Source organism: Ruditapes philippinarum, unplaced genomic scaffold (genome assembly GCF_026571515.1).
Source record: "Ruditapes philippinarum isolate M1 unplaced genomic scaffold, ASM2657151v2 ctg2847_1_1_1_1, whole genome shotgun sequence".
Classification (NCBI taxonomy): Eukaryota; Metazoa; Mollusca; class Bivalvia; order Venerida; family Veneridae; genus Ruditapes; species Ruditapes philippinarum.
This window is the reverse complement of record NW_026858899.1, coordinates 176,619-195,741: the sequence shown is the minus strand read 5'-3', so window position 1 is coordinate 195,741 and position 19,123 is coordinate 176,619. Positions and strand designations below refer to the sequence as shown.

General features: G+C 33.1%; 1 protein-coding gene across 2 annotated transcripts; it reads left to right on the top strand.

Annotated features, from left to right (window-relative positions):
- Positions 1-14,238: 14,238 nt before the first annotated feature.
- LOC132754616 (uncharacterized) lies at positions 14,239-17,319 on the top strand. Of its 2 annotated transcripts, none has more exons than XM_060745276.1 (2): positions 14,239-14,443; positions 14,945-17,319. In XM_060745276.1, exon 2 carries the CDS (start codon positions 15,240-15,242, stop codon positions 16,905-16,907), a length of 1,668 nt encoding a protein of 555 aa, XP_060601259.1. In that variant the 5' UTR covers positions 14,239-14,443; positions 14,945-15,239; the 3' UTR covers positions 16,908-17,319. Both variants share the same exon structure in this region, with proteins under 2 accessions (XP_060601259.1, XP_060601261.1).
- Positions 17,320-19,123: the final 1,804 nt, after the last annotated feature.

Below are 19,123 nucleotides of genomic sequence, written 5' to 3'. Positions count from 1 at the left end.
ATATACATATATAAACATGAGGAAAAAACTAATGTTCTATACCTTATAACTTCAAGGGTTACACCGTTATGTAGATTGTATATAAGTAGTAAGCACACAGACATAAAGGAACTCGTCTAAGGTCGTCATAAAATTTGAAAGTTATTTTTATATAGTAAAGCACTCAAAATGGCAAAATCTCCAAAGGTAAGTAAAGAAATATACTCAGAATGAAATAAAACTCGACAGTTAGTGCAAAATTTAGCTCAATTTGGAAAAGAGAATAGAAATAAGAGAAAGAGAAAGAAAATGAATAAATAAATAAATAAATAAATAAATAAATAAATAGATAGATATATAAATAAATAAATAAATAAATATATATATAATAAACTAGAATTGTGTCCATAGGACACGGATGCCCCCACACGCCACTGTTCTGTCAATCTTATGACTCTAGGTCAAATATTTTTTGGACTACATGTGCCACAAGTTGAAAACTAAAAATCAACAAAGGGCCACAATTCTGTTAAATTTGGTCGCAGCAAAATTACTTCCTTTACTACCATCTACACATTAAGGTTGTTCATCCCTGGAAGTTTAAGCAAAATCTGCCATCCGGTTTAAGAGGAGTTGCGTTCACAAAATTTCTACATAGTACATGTATATAGTGAAAAAATCAACAAAGGGCCATAATTCTGTTAAATTTGGTCGCAGCAAAAATTCCTTCCTTTACTACCATCTACACATTAAGGTTGTTCAACTCTTGAATTTTAAGCAAAATCTGCCATCCGGTTTAAGAGCAGTTGCGTTCACAAAATTTTTACATAGTATATAGTGAAAAAATCAACAAATGGCCATAATTTTCTCAAATTTGGTCGCAGCAAAAATTCCTTCCTTTACTGTCATCAACACACTAAGGTTGTTCATCCCTGGAAGTTTAAGCAAAATCTGCCATCCAGTTTCAGAGCAGTTGCGTTCACAAAATTTTACATAGTATATAGTGAAAAAATCAACAAAGGGCCATAATTCTGTTAAATTTTGTCGCAGCAAAAATTCCTTCCTTTACTACCATCTACACATTAAGGTTGTTCATCCCAAATCTGCCATCCGGTTTAAGAGGAGTTGCATTCACAATATTTCGGGACGTATGGACTGACGGACGGACTGAAGGACACTCGGACGGACAAGTGTAACGCTATATGCTCCCACTCTGTGGGGGCATAACTAGAACTGCCACTATCATGGCGTGAATACCCCCGCATACCACTTTGTCAGAATCAACAGTGGCCATTTAGAGCTCAAGGACAACCTCCCTGCCAAATCTGAGATTACTAAGCCAGTGCATTGTAACCTCATGTATTCTACATGCTTCAAATGTGAAAATGTCAAAATCAATACATTGCAGACAGGACATTCTTTAGAAATTGAGAAGGAAAGCTTTTTTTTGTCAAGGTCCCTGTGACCTTGAACTTTGACCCAGTAACCTAAAAATCAATAGGGGTCACCTTATAGTCATGGTCAACATCCATGCCAAATATGAAGACTGTTGGTCAAAGGAATCTTAAGTTAATGGGTGGACAAACTTTTTGAAGTCAAAGTCCCTATGACCTTGACCTTTGATCCAGTGACCTCAAAATCAAAAGGGGTCATCTACTAATCATGATCAACATCCATGCCAAATATGAAGACTGTGGGTCAAAGGAATCTAAAGTTATTGGGCAGACAAACTTTTTTGAAGTCAAAGTCCCTGTGACCTTGACCTTTGACCTGGTGACCTCAAAATCAATAGGGGTCATCTACTAATCATGACTAACATCCATGCCAAATATGAAGACTGTGGGTCAAAGGAATCTTAAGTTAATGGGTGGACAAACTTTTTGAAGTCAAAGTCCCTATGACCTTGACCTTTGATCCAGTGACCTCAAAATCAAAAGGGGTCATCTACTAATCATGATCAACATCCATGCCAAATATGAAGACTGTGGGTCAAAGGAATCTAAAGTTATTGGGCAGACAAACTTTTTGAAGTCAAAGTCCCTGTGACCTTGACCTTTGACCTGGTGACCTCAAAATCAATAGGGGTCATCTACTCATCATGACTAACCTACATGCCAAACATGAAGACTGTGGGTCAAAGGAATCTTAAGTTATAGGGCGGACAAGCTTTTTGAAGTCAAGGTCCCTGTGACCTTGACCTTTGACCTTGTGACCTCAAAGTCAATAGGGGTCATCTTCTAATCATGACTAACCTCCATGACAAATATGAAGGCTGTGGGTCCAAGGAATCTTAAGTTAATGGGCGGACAAGCTTTTTGAAGTCAAGGATCCTGGGACCTTGACCTTTGACCTGGTGACCTCAAAATCAATTGGGGTCATCTACTAATCGTGACTAACCTCACTGCCAAATATGATGACTGTAAGTCAAAGGCATCTTAAGTTATTGGGAGGACAAGTTTTTTGAAGTCAAGGCCTCTGTGACCTTAACCTTTGACCTGATGACCTCAAAATCAATAGGGGTCAACTACTAATCAAGGCTAATCTCTATGCCAAATATGAAGACTATGGGTCAAAGGAAGCTTAAGTTATTTGGCGGATAAGCTTTTTGAAGTCAAGGCCCCTGTGACCTTGACCTTTGACCTGGTGACCTCAAAATCAATAGGGGTCATCTACTAATCATGACTAACCTCCTTGCCAAACATGACGACTGTAGTTCAAAGGAATCTTAAGTTATTGGGCGGACAAGCTTTTTGAAGTCAAGGCCCCTATGACCTTGACCTTTAACCTGGTGACCTCAAAATCAATAGGGGTCATCTACTAATCATGACTAACCTCCATGCCAAGTATGAAGACTGTAGGTTAAAGGAATCTCATGTTATTGGGCGGACAAGCTTTTTGAAGTCAAGGCCCCTGTGACCTTGACCTTTGACCTAGTGACCTTAAAATAAATAGGGGTCATCTACTAGTCATGACTAACCTCCATGCCAAATATGAAGACTAAGGGTCAAAAGAATCTTAAGTTATTTGGCGGACAAGAAAAAACCGACAGACGGCCGGACGGACGGACGGACAAGCTGATTCCAGTATACCCCCCTTACAACTTTGTTGTGCGGGGGTATAATAAATAAATAAATAAATAAAAAGATAAACAAATAAATAAATAAATTACCCACACAATAAAACGATATCATGCATACACTTCTAAAAGCCTGACTGGGATCAGAAAAGGTGATTTAATCTCACACTACATATTTGTAATGCAAAAACAAAATGTAAAAAAAATGAGCGCATTGAAGTATGATATCTAACTAGATTTAATTAGGATAATTGGTCATTTATTGGTTATCAATGTTATCAATGCTATATGATAATTAAGAAACTACATGCTTGATAATGTGCCAACGTTATATATTGTAACCCTGAGCCGTAAACAGATATTCAGTTAGTGTAAAACAAGTTTGAAATAAATAGGTTAGCACAAATATTGACACATAAAAAAGGAAAATGTACACCCAGCAAAGAATCATTCTAGAAAGAACGTGGGGTCGACTGTGTTATTCATGTGCTATTAAACCAGGAAAGCAAAGGTTTAAGTCCTTATATAGTGACGACCATGTTAATCAACAAATTATGACACAGGTATAGATTAGAGAATGCTCCACCTTCAAGTTCGAGCCAATTTCAGTAGGTAGGAGATTCGAGAGTGTTCCACGTCAGCTTTAACCGGATTTCCGTAATATTACTTCGTCTGATTCCGCAGTATGACATTGACCTTGACCTCTGCATGTATCTCCATAAGGGAGAGATTTAAATAGTCAATCCGCTGATAACGTGAATTCATGACCTTTTGTTATTGTATTTGACACAAGTAAACTCGTACTATCTAAATTCGTTAAATAAATGACCAACATATCGTAAGCTGGGTAATTTTTCAGTGTAAATAATTCCTTTGATAATCGATTACGATATATTTGTGTGATTGCAAATATAATTTACTTCAATTCTTGTAGTTTCTATGAAATACATTCTATCTTTCACTCTTTGCTGTACATTTTTATATAACCATAACCGATATATAATATCACTAATTGATTAAAATATACCTATATCATTTTTTATTTCGATTGAAATTAAAACTAGAAGCTTATGTGAACATCAATGAGTCTGTCCTGCATCCATCCGTCCCTGACAACCCCCTCCCCCAGGTTTAACTAAGTATTGATGAAATATAAGGAAACCTGGACGTGACATTATAAGGATCAAGTTAAAGAGACTACACTTATTTATCTATTTATTTTATTTTTATATTTTTTGACATGGCGATCTGGAATTATTTTTCCAAGATTTTTTATACCATTAGTTGTAAGTATTTACCAATAACTTGTGTGCACAATGTCAGATTATTCGCAAACTTCGTTGTCCTAAAATAATAATTTTTATTGTGCCAAATGACATAAAAAATGAAAAGCGTTCATCAACGTTTTGAACTCAAAACGTGCTAAAAAATCGCGCTAAATATACATTCTTGATTTAATTCTGAGTGTATTTTTATACATGCATACTCTTTTATTTTCATTTTTCATTCGATGAAAGTGCCTCAGTTAATGTTTGTAAGATTTTCAAATTTAATTTTTTTAGTTTTTTGGACCTGAACTCCTTTAGGAAACAACCACATTGACCAATATAATTATTTCTCTGTTCCCTCTCCAGTACATAATTATGTTTCACTATCATGTCTGTATATAAATATTTTCTAATCAAAATTAGGACGATCAAAATAATTTTTACGCTTAAGTGAATAATCGGGAATTTAACATCGAATGAACTGAAACTGATTTGGCTTTTCCACCAGTATGGAACCAGGCCAGCCGGCAAATCCGTACAGCCTAACTAGGCTCTATACTGTCGGTAGCTTTAATGTTGAAATCCCCCACACTTTATATGGACTGCCCCAGATTCAAAGCCGGTCAAAACCATAACACGAATTTAGCAGGTGATATGTTAAGTCGAACATAGCTTCAGTGTCGGAAATGGACGAGTTGTCGCTCATGATGCACTTAAGTCATCCAGATTGGAAAATCCCAGTTTCTATCTAACTTAAGTTCAAACATCAATCCGCCATTCTATCATATATGACGTCCTTGATGTTATCTTATGTTGGTATCAACACGGTATTAAATTATCCAAGAAAGCTAAACATCACATGTATGTAAACAGTAGAACTCTTTGTTTAATAATATAGTCCCATACAGTCAGTTTTAAGTGATTACTGAATCGTTTACTCATTTATTTACAAATTAAAGATATTCTTTAAAATGGTCAGTGCAAAATTTTAAACATAATAATATCGATTTTTTAGGATACATATTTAAAATAGAAAGGAAAATAACATTTAATCTCTGTTCCCCTTTAAAGGTTAATATCGAGTTGTATATGCAGGATAATCTACGTCCGTCTTGTAAAAGTCATGCATTGAGTTATTTCGCTTTCAAAATTCATTATTTTTTACAAACGGCTATCATAAATAATTTGTATATTAATTACGTATATTAAAACAAATTCAACATCAATATAGAGTTAAATTCTAAAGGTTACGGCAAGAACACCAAAATATAAATAAATAAATAAATAAATAAATAAAAATATAATAATAATAATAATAAAAAATAATTAATTAATTAAATAATTCATTACAAAATAAGGCTTCACAATAACTCTAACCTCTCAGTGACACAGTTAAAAAATCGCCATATGACCAATACTATGTTTGTGCGACGTATAATCCGACCAAATAAATAAATTAATTAAAAAAAAAACAACAACAACAACAACTAATGTCTTTGTCTTCCGAATTATGTTGTTTTGCAGAGGTTGTACTATTTACAGCATATTGACAACAATTATTGCATAATTCGTCATTGCAATTTGATATGAAGACGACGCGTACATAACACAAGAAATCACGATGTGACGTCACTCATCAGTTTGGTCGTTAGTTTATGAAAAAACAAAGAATCATTGAACATTTTCAATGATCAAGTCGACGTTCCTTTCACGACCAAAAATACCGTTCTATTCCCTTTAAAAGATTATTCGATACATCGAAAAAGGCATCCGAAATTCGACGAAAAAGAAAAAGAAGAAAAAAGAATGATGTCTTTAAACGACATGAACATTGAGTAATAGAACGATAAAGAACAGATTGTACAATGTATCCTTTCCATAGGATGAATTAGATTGACAATCTTTACATTGTCTGTTGTCGTCCTTCAGAATACTACGTCGAAAGGGCAATCGATTGATGTTGGTGAAAAAATATGACAAACTGATGTCATATAGATAATTTAATTTTCGATACAAGTATCTTTTTATTAAACTCCTTCATTTAATGAGTAAAATATCATAAAGCATATACCAAGAGAAGAAACCGGAAACTGGAAAGTGGTATTTTGACTCCCTAAAAACACTTCCTCAACTATAACTGTACTAGTTGCCAAAACGATAAAAAGGAAAGGATGTCTAAAGTTATGGCCAATTATATGTAATTCTTTGAAAAATGAGACAAGGCATCAAAATTGTTGAAAATAAAACATAAATATATTTGAGGCTAAATATGCCTTAAACATAATAATAAAAAGGGGATAAGGTTCTATGATGCTTCTAATTTATATCAGACTTAAGTTTCAGGCAAAAATGACTTAGATTATAGAGAAAATAAGTTAGTAGAGTAGAAAAATAAAATATATCTAAATTATGTATTTTTGTTGTTGTCTCATGTGTTCTGCCGAAATATCTGTCGAATAAGTATATATATTTGTTTTAAAATCATGACTAAATGACAGACATCTGAATGAAACGGAAGTATAAGTCATTGCATATGTTTGTTTGTTTGTTTGTTTCATTTACGCCTTTTACCAACAGTTTTTCAGTCATATAGGCGGGTAGTTACCTAACCATCGTGTCTGGAGAGTTACACCAGTACAAGACTACCTTCCTCCGCGATAAACTACCAAAGCATCTTCCGGGGATCGAACCCAGAAGTCATCGACTCTAAACCCTCGACCACGGAGGCGGTTTCGTTGCATATGCACCAATTGCTGTTTAATGGGGTTAAAAGTTTAAAATACGAGGATCTCGTTTTCTAATTATATCCGAATGAAGTTCGTTAAAAGTTTGCTGGACACACGAACATTACCATCCACACAAGAAAATTTCCTTGACCTAGCAATGCAAACTTGAAAAACGTTCTTTTGGCACTCTCAAAATCCCTTCCGCCTGTCGTAAGGTCCTATCTGTGACAGAATATAACTTGATCTGCCCCAGGTCCTGCCATCTGTGAATATAACTGTTTTAATGCAAATCATCTCGGATCTGTTTTAAATGATCATAAAAATGGTGTCGCATCAAAGAGATGTGAATTGTAGGGCGTCGTGGTCTCAAGCCAGCTTCACGCAACCAATGGTTTATGTATTTATACGCACACTTTGGGAGTCAACACGAAACGTTAACCAGTGTTGCCGCGTTGTGCCGATTACGTTAAGTGATCTAGACCGGAGTGTAGTCGGTAAATATCACACTGTAATGCCCATTACCTATTACCGGCGCAAATTGACACGCAACTACAGTCTCTGCGACCAAATTGCACTATACGAGAGCTATTAACACGAAAACATAAAGTATGCCTATATATGCAATTAAGCCTTATCTGTAATACAACTCACTGTGTTGAGTTCATAGACATAGGGTCATTTATAAATATATATAAATATATATATATATATATATACATGTATTTGATAGATATAACTTGATAGATTGACAGATCATTTTTGATCTGTTGCTACAGAAGAACAGTGTTAAACAGATGATGGGTGTACAGCTATCGCTTATTTGATATACCTGTTTTTTTTTCTATATAAATTCTAAGTGTAGAGAAGCGATGACGTACTAGCGGTGCTGCTCTGCCTCTATATCATGGGAATTGGTGATAGTTTTATTATCGAACCCTTCCATAGATCAAAGCCCAAATACTAGTACGGAACTGTTACTAAATAACTTCTTTACATGCCAATACAGATGATTACAAATTTGTGTGCTAGGTTTTGGTTGTAATGCGGTCAGGTGTTTGCCGACGAGCCTTGAAAACTGTGTATTGCCCCTTTAAAAGCAAAATTTGAGTTTTTGTAAGTTCTTTTTAATATCTTAATTTCATGTTAATGTTGACCAAGAACTATAACTGTGATAAAATATGAGCTTTACAATTTATGTACATTCTTGTCGTCTTTATGCTCGAGTGCAAGTGTAGATCATTTTTAATTGATTGTTTAAAATCATGCATATAATTTGGAAAGCTATTCATCTTCAAATTCAAACTCATCTGGTTCTTGAACATGGTGTTTCAAGGAGCATCAAATAATTAAAGCTAGTCATTTCAATGTAAATTTGTGAAATGTCGCGTCAATTTGAACCATTTTAGTTCAAATTGGGATTTTTTGGCCTACTGGTCATTATGTTTTTGATAAATCTCTTAACATTTTTCTGACCTGTTTGAGATTAAGAGTGGTCAGAAATAATGGAAAGGGTCTTAATAATTCAAAGAAATATCAAATTAGATATATCTGAAAGTAACATAAAGACACTTTATGCCTCGCGACGAATAAATTCTTACTTCCTTACAGAGAGAGATCAACATTAGTTTTTTAACATTAAACTGATGGTATTTGAGCATGTTGTATGCTTGTTTTCTAAAACGTTGCACTACATGTGATATAATTTGTCACAAGATTTACAAAAATTTAACAAACTAGTATTTTGACTTTCATACAAAATACTGAATCACCAATTGTACTTACAGCCAAAAGCAACAGAAGAAAAAGATTGCTCAGGCACTTGGTCAATTAGTATCTGTTTTGGAAACTAAAAAATATAATGAATATAATAGGTTTTTAGAAATAATATAAAGGCATTCCTGGGGCATGATGGGCATTTGATAAGCAGATAAGGGCGTAGAGTTTACATAAAACATCTCAGTTTGCTTGAATAATTGAAACCAGTTTGATGGTGTTAAAGGTTTAATCAGTGAATACTATTGAATTTAGCTTTTTTTCGTGAAGAGAAAGCATGTCAAAGATATTTGTATCGATACTTAAATTCTTAGAGGATACTCGTATGTTCAATTTCGAATATGATCCAGATAAACTCCTATTTGGTTTATGTGATATAATTATATTAAGACTGACTAATGTCAGTGAACTTTTTTCGATGATCGAGTGAGATATTTTTCTTCATAAAGAAGGAGATTTTATAGTTTGAAATACACAAAGAAGTAAGTTTCGACATCACAAATAGAGAGATTTCTTTAATTTGTGAAAATACCCCTTTTTAAGAAAAATCTTTGAAAATATGGCTGCAGAAAGTGGAAGTTCCCCGGTCAAAGTGGGAGAGTTCACATGTATGTCTCACATAAAAGTTCATATACGATATCGTGTGTAATGCATGTATCATTATAAGGACATAAGCGACAAGAATACCATTGAAAAAAATCATTTTTTTTAAATGAAGGGTTAAACGACTTGCAAAGAAAAAATGTACATTCATTATAAATGATAATTTTAAACAGCTTTCATTCATGATTCTAGCTAGACATTCAAACTAAAAAATAATCGGAATGGCACTACTTATTTAGTGTATATACCTACCCTAACGGATTGATAGTGATCGGTCAGGTAGAGTTGATCTACTGCCAAGAAAAATAAAAAACAAAGTTTCATCTCCTATAGACACGATCTACATGACTTCTAAATTTCTAGCCTTTTCCTGAAAGTATACACATCTATCAACTATTATTCATCGATTGTAAAAATCCCTAAATATGTTTCCTGTCTTTAAAATAGGTGTAAAATAATTAAATACAAAGCAACCTTTTAATCAATACATTATAATATTCACTCGCATCAATACACAATTAAAAAAATGGGATTGGTGGAGTAATGATATCTTGAATAAATTACTCTGCTCGATTTCGATGGTACAGACCAATTGTTCAATATGTAAGATTTATCATTCGTGATTTTAGTTTAAAGTCGCCATTTAACGCTGAGCACCAGTCGTAATGTCGACTAAAATTGAGGCTACAAATGGGGAAGATATTTTAAAATTCAAGGTCACATTGAAGGAATTTGATTTTAACTCGTATTTTAGCATGAAATAAAAGTATTTTTGCAGGGTGTTATTTTATTTCATTTTGTGAACTTTAAATTTAATATTCTTGTTTGTGGTTGCGTCACTCGTGTAAATACTGTCTTTGAAGCTTACGCATGGAAATAAAATTTCTTATTACATGTGTCAAAGCTACCTTATATCAGAAAAGCTCTAAAGCTAGACTTTATAATAATCAAAGCAGCATATTTATACTTAAAATGTCAAGTCTGAAAAATAATGTAGAAATATATTTTGTTTTAAAATTTTATATTTTATACAGATTAATACCTTGGTTTGTATGTATATGTGTATGTATGTGCGCACATGCGTGTATGTATTTCAAGAAAGATTCAGTGTGCAGCTGAACACCTATATCAGACAGCTTTTAAGGCACAATACTAGGCATTCATGTTAAAATATTATATAGACGCGATATCGTACCTATAGATGACGGGCTTATCGGCTCTATCAAACCGAGCTTGCAACATTTTCAATTTGGCCCTGTTGGGCTTTCTTTAGGGATTCTTATTTGGGCTATTTTACAAAATAGAGAAAATCAGCAACTATTTTGGACTAGGGAATTATATACTTCTTAAAATATTTAAATTGGAAGCTAATATTTGTTTTATTTTTGTTTTAGTAAGGGAAATGCACCGGAAACAAAATTGGATAGCCAGAACTATTTAGAAAATGAGTCACCAGAGTGAAATAGAAAAGAAGAAGTACAGAAACTGGGTCAGAGGATGCCTTGCATACAAGTATCTAAAACAAGGTCTAGAAGGTTTTGCGGAAAATGTTGTGACAAAAGATCACGGACGAATTCTTAGATCTATAAATTTAACACCTGGTACTACCTGTAACCGGTGCAGCATTGGAAGCCTTCGCCCATTACATCAATGCAGTTCAAATCATTCAGGCCGTAATGATTGCTTTTTGGGCCTAAACAGATGTAATTGTTTACACACAAACAGGCACAAATGTCGTTTTAAAATATGTGATTTCTTTATGGAAGAAATATTAAAAAGCCATGGATCCGCTCCACCAGCACCAAACTGGGCAATTACAGACATACAAAAATGGTGTACGGAACCGTGGGAGGTCGCCAAATGTTTCATAAATGCACCGGGATATTCAGACAAGACAAAGGCAGCTGATATAGACATATCTGGATTGCTCCATGTCTTAAGGTAGACCATGGGTAATGCATTACCTCCACTTTGAAGAGTATTCAAATAGGCTAGAATCGCTTGTAAACTACATTGAAATTGAGGGGCGTGGGTTCAAACCCCAGAAGGGGCAATTTTTTTTCTTTCTTTTTTTCTTTTTAACATTTTTTATGTATCTCTCTGATCCCTTATGGAAGAAAAAAAGTTTGATTTTAATTATATAATTATTTTAGGTATTTTTTTGGTTAAATAATGCCAAAATTTATAGCAAATATGATACCAGATATTTTCAAAGTTCGATAAAATAAAAACTACACGGTAAAAGTATTTTATATTTCGCATGATCAACTAATATACCTTTAAAAAAAATTAGGCAAAGTTTGAAAACAGACCCTCATTTCGATAAATTTTAGGGATATTTTGAATAAGGCATTTTAGATAGGGAAATGGTAAAATTAGTGTTAAAAGTGGGTGGGGTAGGGTTACATTTTTATACATTTAAGAACATTTTGTTTAGAACCAAACATTTTGGTAGTGTAATGTGTTACTTGAATGTTATTATTTGTTTCTTAACAATGAGCAATAGAAAACATTTTTTATAATGATGATATTACAGATTATTTACAGTTTACTCATTTCTGAAAATAAGCCCTTCAAATGGCAAGGTCTTAGTTCAGAAATATATCCATAACTCATAAACCACACTGTAAATTTTATTTAAATTTTGCATACAGGTGACCTTGAAGACATATAACTGTCCTATGTTGTCAATTTTACAGTTCTTTATGGTGCCCATTACCCATGGTCTACCTTAATAAATAATACTAATCTTCATTCGCATTTAGCATGCTCAATGACTGGTAGAAACATATTAATCAAGGTAGGCATAACGTGATATTATCAATACAAGGTTTCAGAATAATAAAGCATTTAGAGAAAAACGATCTCTTTCTTACAGTTGCTAGAATATGTTTAGCCTACTTGAGCACAAAATGAGCAGAATGAGTGTGTTCAGAGATGACATTGTGTGAAATTGTAATTATATGTTGGCTGCCGTCCGTGGCCAGTCGTGCATCGTTAATATACATTTTATTATATTGTTTTTTCCTTAAACACTTTGAAAACAATTTGTAAACAGGGATTGTTAAATGTGTGAGATTTCCTCTACAAAATGATTTCAGTCTGATGCATAACTAGCTCACGGGAGCTAATATGGACTTAATAATGAAATTGTTAAAGATCTTCCGGTTCCTAGAATTTTCTAAAATAAAACATGCCAAGAAGGTAGAAGTGAGTTTAATCACCCCTTTGGACATTTACTTTCATTAAATTTTTAAAAAGAAAACACCTTTTTTTCTCTGTTAGACAACAGGAAAAAATTAAATTCTTCGAATAACAAAGCCAGTAACATTGTCAAAAGGATCCTTTTCACACTTAACTGGGGGTTTTATGAATATTTTTTGTCAATTTCTGCACACTTGAAAGGGTACAAAGAAAAAAATGATATTTGTAATTGAATTTTTATGTTTTAATAATTTTTAGCATGTCAAGAAAGATTTATGAATACTTTGTTACAGTTACCTGTCATTTATACTTGCAAATATGATTTATGTCTATTTTTCTAAGATTAACAAAATGATTTCACGGTCTCACTACAAAAACATTTTCATTGTACTGTATTTAAAGTATAAATTATTTTGAAGTAAATTTCCTATATGTAGACACGCGACAGACGAAATTCTATCTTTCATTCACCATCAATGGAAATTGAAGATACAGAGGTAAATGAATGTTTGAATGATATAATTGCAATTCTGGAAGACACTAAAGAATTAAAGACACGAATAGATTCCGAAAGAGCAGTTATGAAAGTCAAAGAGGTAATGCATCCCAAGTCTGTTTTTCACTGAAATAAAAACATAAGTACTATGATAATATTGATCCATACTTCAAGAACTTTTACTAGCTATGACGGAAGCTGTTCAGGTGATATATTAAAATATATACGGACGATTTGCATAACCTCATACTGAATGTCATGTTTTCCACAAGTTCCATAAAATAAGCACAGTCATAGATGTAATAGTATCTTTTGGTTAAAGACTTAACACTAAGTCAAAATATATTCATGTTAGATCATAACTTTTAAAACCATTCTACATTATCCTCTTATCATTTCTATATTAGACTGTCAGAAAACACATTGTGATTGTTTCTCACTTTTCAACGTGAACAATTATGATAACAATAGGCTTTACCCTATGGTTTATATTTGCTCATATGAGTTAAAAAGTGGTATATATTTGCAAGATGAAAAACAATGACTTCATAATAACAACCCACAACGAGATTGAGGTATGCCGGGAAGTTTTATCTACGGTCAAAAATAAGACTATATTCCTGGAACAACTGATTAAAGATACAATGAATGACATCAATTTGAATAGGGGCGATGCTTTTAAAGCCATAGATGATAAAATGCAAGCAACTCTTCAAGATGCCCAGAAGCGCTACAAAACAAGGCGAAATCAAAAACCTGAAACAATCAGTGCAATTGATGAATGCAAAAGTGGATTCTTTTGAGACGGGTTTTAAAAAGGGTTTGGTTTTAATGCAAAATTTTTATATTTTTTATATATTTTCTTTAAAGGCCGATTTCAGTAAAAATAGTTATGGGGTTGTAACCATTGTATCCAATTTTAAAAGGAAAGCTTTTCAAAAAAGTGTTTTCTACCCTGTTTTTGGATGCTTCAGTTATAGTACTTATTGTAGAATTTCTTATTTATTTCCCCCTTTGAAAACCTTATTTTGAAGGATGTTATCAACGATTCCTGAAGCATTTGTCTCATTAAAAAAAATAAAATTAAATTATAATTTATAATAACTATGAAAACGGGTGAAAAACAATTCATATAACATAACAAGTCTAAATATTCCTTGAAGTTCTACAGGTAAATGCAATAAAAAAAATTAATATGAACTCGTAAATTTCTTCTTTTAGCGTCTGACACAGATGGAAAATGAAATAGCTGCATTGAAAGATGCAGGTGATCAACAGAAGACAAAAGACAGGCTGAAATATTTGGAAGAAAAACAAGGTAAGACTGTATTTTCATAGCTGACTTGTTTGTGTGATGACAGGTCAGACCCGGACCAATGCCTTACAGTTTGGGACTCACTGAGCTTACCTAATTTGTGGCACCGTTTGATTAATGGATAACTGATTGAAGAGTTACTCTTGTCTAAGATTTCCTAGCCAACTTGAATGAAATTATCATCCGCATAATGATATTAAAATGATATTCAATTTCAAGTAACAAAAAGTGGCGCTAATCATCTTTTCAACATCTAAGTATATATCGGCGTGATAAATAGAAAAATAGAATAGGATATTGGAATAAATTACACTTTACATTTACACTGATTTATTATTAAGACATTAACAAAATTAAAAATAAAGCGCATTAATTTGACAAAATTTGTCCATAGATATTTTGACTTTTTGATCAAAATAAACCAGAGAGAATAATGTTTTATTTTGCCAATTGGTGCCAAATTTACGGCTATGCATTATTTTAACAATTTTATTTTTATCACAGAGCTGCAAAATGAGCTTGTTAAAACTTACCAGAGGTATAATGTTAAGACATCATTTTCACCATTGATGCAACAAAAAGATAACATCAACGTTAAAGATGTATTTGTGCCTCCCGTGATAGAGGTACTCGAGGGGGGTCAATCTGTGGATATGGACAACGATAGGACAAAGAAGATTGAGAAATTAAGAACCCTTAATGAAAGTCCAACACGGAGAAACGATGTCCTGGGATATTCCAAACCAAACCACAGGAACATAAGATGTAATGTTGGGTCAAAAAGTATACATCCTGCAATATGATCAATAGAAACTGGTGTAAAGCTGTTCTAGATGAAACCGAAGCAAAGTCAAGGATGGCATATGTAAAAGGCTATAGTGACATCTTTGAAACAGGGGAACAGCAACAAAATAAGATTTATGTATTAGGTGATGTTGGAACTGGAAAGAGTACTTTCTGTAAAATGATGATTGAAAACTGGTGTCACGCTGTAACTAGAACACCTGAAAGAATTGAAAGTAATAAAGAACAAAAAGAAACAAAATGCAACGTCGTGAAAGGATGGCGTGATGGTGTCCGTCATATGGGACAATATGAGTTTCTCTTCTTTATACCTCTGCAGTACATGTCGGCATTTAAGTCTGACGACACTATTGATATGATTAAAGAATTAACAAATCATCTTACTTCTAATACGGATTTAATCGACAAAATATTTCAGAAAGATTCGAGGAGTTGTCTAATCATCGCTGACAGCTTGGATGAATGGACGCCTCCAAAAGATTTTGTGCGTAAACCACATGTTAGTTACGGTATACCAAACGGAGACCGGTTAAACGATGCGACAGTCATTACATTATCTAGGCCATCTGCAAAAGTAATTCTTAATTTGAAAAACTCAGAATTTGATATCAAATTGCAATTGTTAGGAATATCAGAAGAATCGTTGATGTTATTTATCGAACGATATTGTTCTAAATTGAACTCACCTGAAAAATCTTACAAATTCTTTGAAATATTGAAGTCAAAACAGATAGAGCATATGACGAAGACGCCATTATTTTTGCAACAACTGCTGTTTTTATATTGTAATGGTTATGAACTGGGAAATTCTGTGAGCGAAACGTATTGTCACATATTGAATACCATGCTTGGCTGGTCAGATCATAAGACAGAAGAGCAAAACAATGATGAAAGACATACTGTTAAGCCTAACACTTTTATAAGTCTACCTACAATGGTACACAAATTTCCAAGATTAGAGGCAAACAAACATGTCCTAATTCGACTAGGAAAAATTGCGTTTGAAACATACACTTCCGGGAGTATTCGAACCACATTTGAACAGTCTTTTCTTATGAAAAATGATATAACGAAAGGTGATATCGAAGAGCTTACACAATTTGGAATCTTGAATAAAAGCAACTGCTGCGACCGAATACTTGAAGATACACAATTTGATATTATCCATATCTCTTATCTTGAGTTTTTCGCCGCATTGTATTTTGTAACATTCTATAACATGGAACAAACCACATCTGTTGAACATGAACTATTTCATAAATGTAATTCAGCTAGTGATGTATTGCAGTTATCTAATTTTATTAGAATGAGTTGTGGTTTATCCCCCGGTGTTATAAGTGATTTGTCAAAACAGATTTCATGTATAGTGAATAAGGATGAACATGTTTTACATATAAGAAGAAAAGAAGGTTTAAATTTGCATGATGAGATCGTTCAGATACAAAGTCTTATGTTCAATTGTCTCAAAGAGTGTGGTTCTGAAGACACGACAATGATCAGTCTGAGTGATCTTGTCATTAAATTCGATGTACCTATTCCGCCTTTACAAAGAATCAAACCTGATGATGTAATTTCTCTTACGTGTGGACATACTTCCGAACATATGTTGGATTTTTTCAGCAAATGCAACAATTTGCAGTACATTCATATTAACTGTTTGTGATCATGTTTTCACTGCATGGTGACGATTGCGTGATTGACCTCTCTTCGATGAAGCAGCTTCAGGTTCTTGATTTGTCCATCTGTAATTATCATAGAACATCTGCCGAGACAGATGCGGGAACGTTTGCCATGAATAAATTCAAAAAATTTCGTCTCTTAACACTGAACAACTTAAACAGGTACACATGACAGGTTGTACAAATGTATTAGATTTGGACTGTTTATTATATGCAAACAGACTTACTGAGCTTTACATTGAAATTTATACTGGTAATTTGACATTGCTACAACTCATATTACAAACAGCACCGTTAAGACATTTGAAATTAAATCATGTAAATGGTTACCAGTACAAACTTCATGAAATTGAACTGTATAAAATGAATGATCTTTAAACTCTTACGCTTGGCAGTTGTCGCATTAAATGCTGAACAGCTGGAACAGGTTCATATTACAAATTGTACTGATATTATAGATTTCAATTGTGTTTTTAATACCAGCAGACTGACTGAATTTTACATGAAAGACTATTCTGGTGATTTAACATCACTACCAGCAGTTTTACAAACACCGTTAAAGAACCTGACATTAGAAGCGGTAAAGTGCAATTGGTCACAATATCATTATATTGATCTGTCAAGGACTTGTCTCCAAGTTATTCGCATGGAAATGTGTCGTAATCTTGTTATCACAGGATTTAACACTGAAACTCTTGAACTGGACAACAGCAATATATATTCTAATGTACTAGAATTAGAGTATGGTTCTTCATCTTTTGTCGATAATCCCATTCGCATTGAACGTTTGAATCTTAACAATAAAATGTACTTTAAAGACGTTAATGTTGATAAGACTGCACTGGTATCATTATTACAAGATAACATTTTAACAAAACTTACTATGAAAGGTGTATATGTTGACAGGTCTAAAACTTGTCCTGGTATGTTCAGTCCCGATATTTTATCAAATTCCTGCAGGCTGACTGAACTGTCCCTACAATCTAATTATTTTTGTAAACTTCATTTTAGCAAACAATTAAATAATTTAGTTCATACATTACATCAGCTTCAGAACTTTACGCTGGAGAGTGTACAAATAGATGATAACGCACTTACTGTGATACCAGAGATGAACAGTCTTACTCTCATTAAGCTGAGATATACAGTCATGAGTCAGAACACGTGGTGTACGTTTGTTGATAGTCTTCTTACTCTGCTTCAGCCTGTTGAGGTTAGCGCAGGCCAATTACAAACTGAAAAATGTGAATATGTTCGTACTAATCCACAGTTTAAATTGATAAGAGAGATCACATTTGATTTTCAGTTTAAATCAAGGATATAATGCTATTGTGCAAAGTGGACTATGGTATCCGAGTTTGAATATATTTTGTTTGGCAAATTCAAAAGTCATCATTTTACACCACAAAATGTATGGTGAGCATAATACTTATGTTTATTTGTTCCAATGTATCATTATTTCAATATATGGTCAGTGCATGTTGTGTATTGGTTTGACATCTTTACATTATCACTTTAAATGGATTTAATAACCACTAAAACCAAAGATGAACACAAGATGAACGAAATGTACGGATCTGATCATTTTATTAAGAACTTATAGTTTCATTTAAAAATAAACATATGATTTCCTTTGTTTGTTTAAAATTATCTATTTTAATGTATTCATAGACTTTGTATGTATTTTTCTTAATGTGATGACCACTCAATAATATAAGGTTTTGTTTCTTTAAATTAAATAATGTTTCAATTATTATATTAATAGTGTATGAAAATTCCTAAGGAATTCGAAATTTCTTCAATGAGGGACAATAGTGGATTATCTTCCCTTGATAAAAACCGAGGTTAACCAAAATGTAAGTAGGTCCAAATATTTGGAATCCTTTGCTTTTATCGTTGAGTTTTATGTAAGACAGGTTGATATGTTTTAATAAATTATTTCCACATGCATCAACAAATATGTAAACAATAAGAAAAAAATGTTTCATTTATGTCAACAGATTCTACATCTTATCACAATATTTAATCTGAATATTACAAATGATAATAATTAGCCCTAATTAATTCAGTTTGCTACAAAGAAATAGGCGATAAAGTCCGAGTTATCCAATTGCTTAGGACCTATCTATTTATAGGGAGTACTCAGGGGAGGTTATTCACTAATGTCCCCCATTAATATAGTTTTTGAAAACTAAATAAT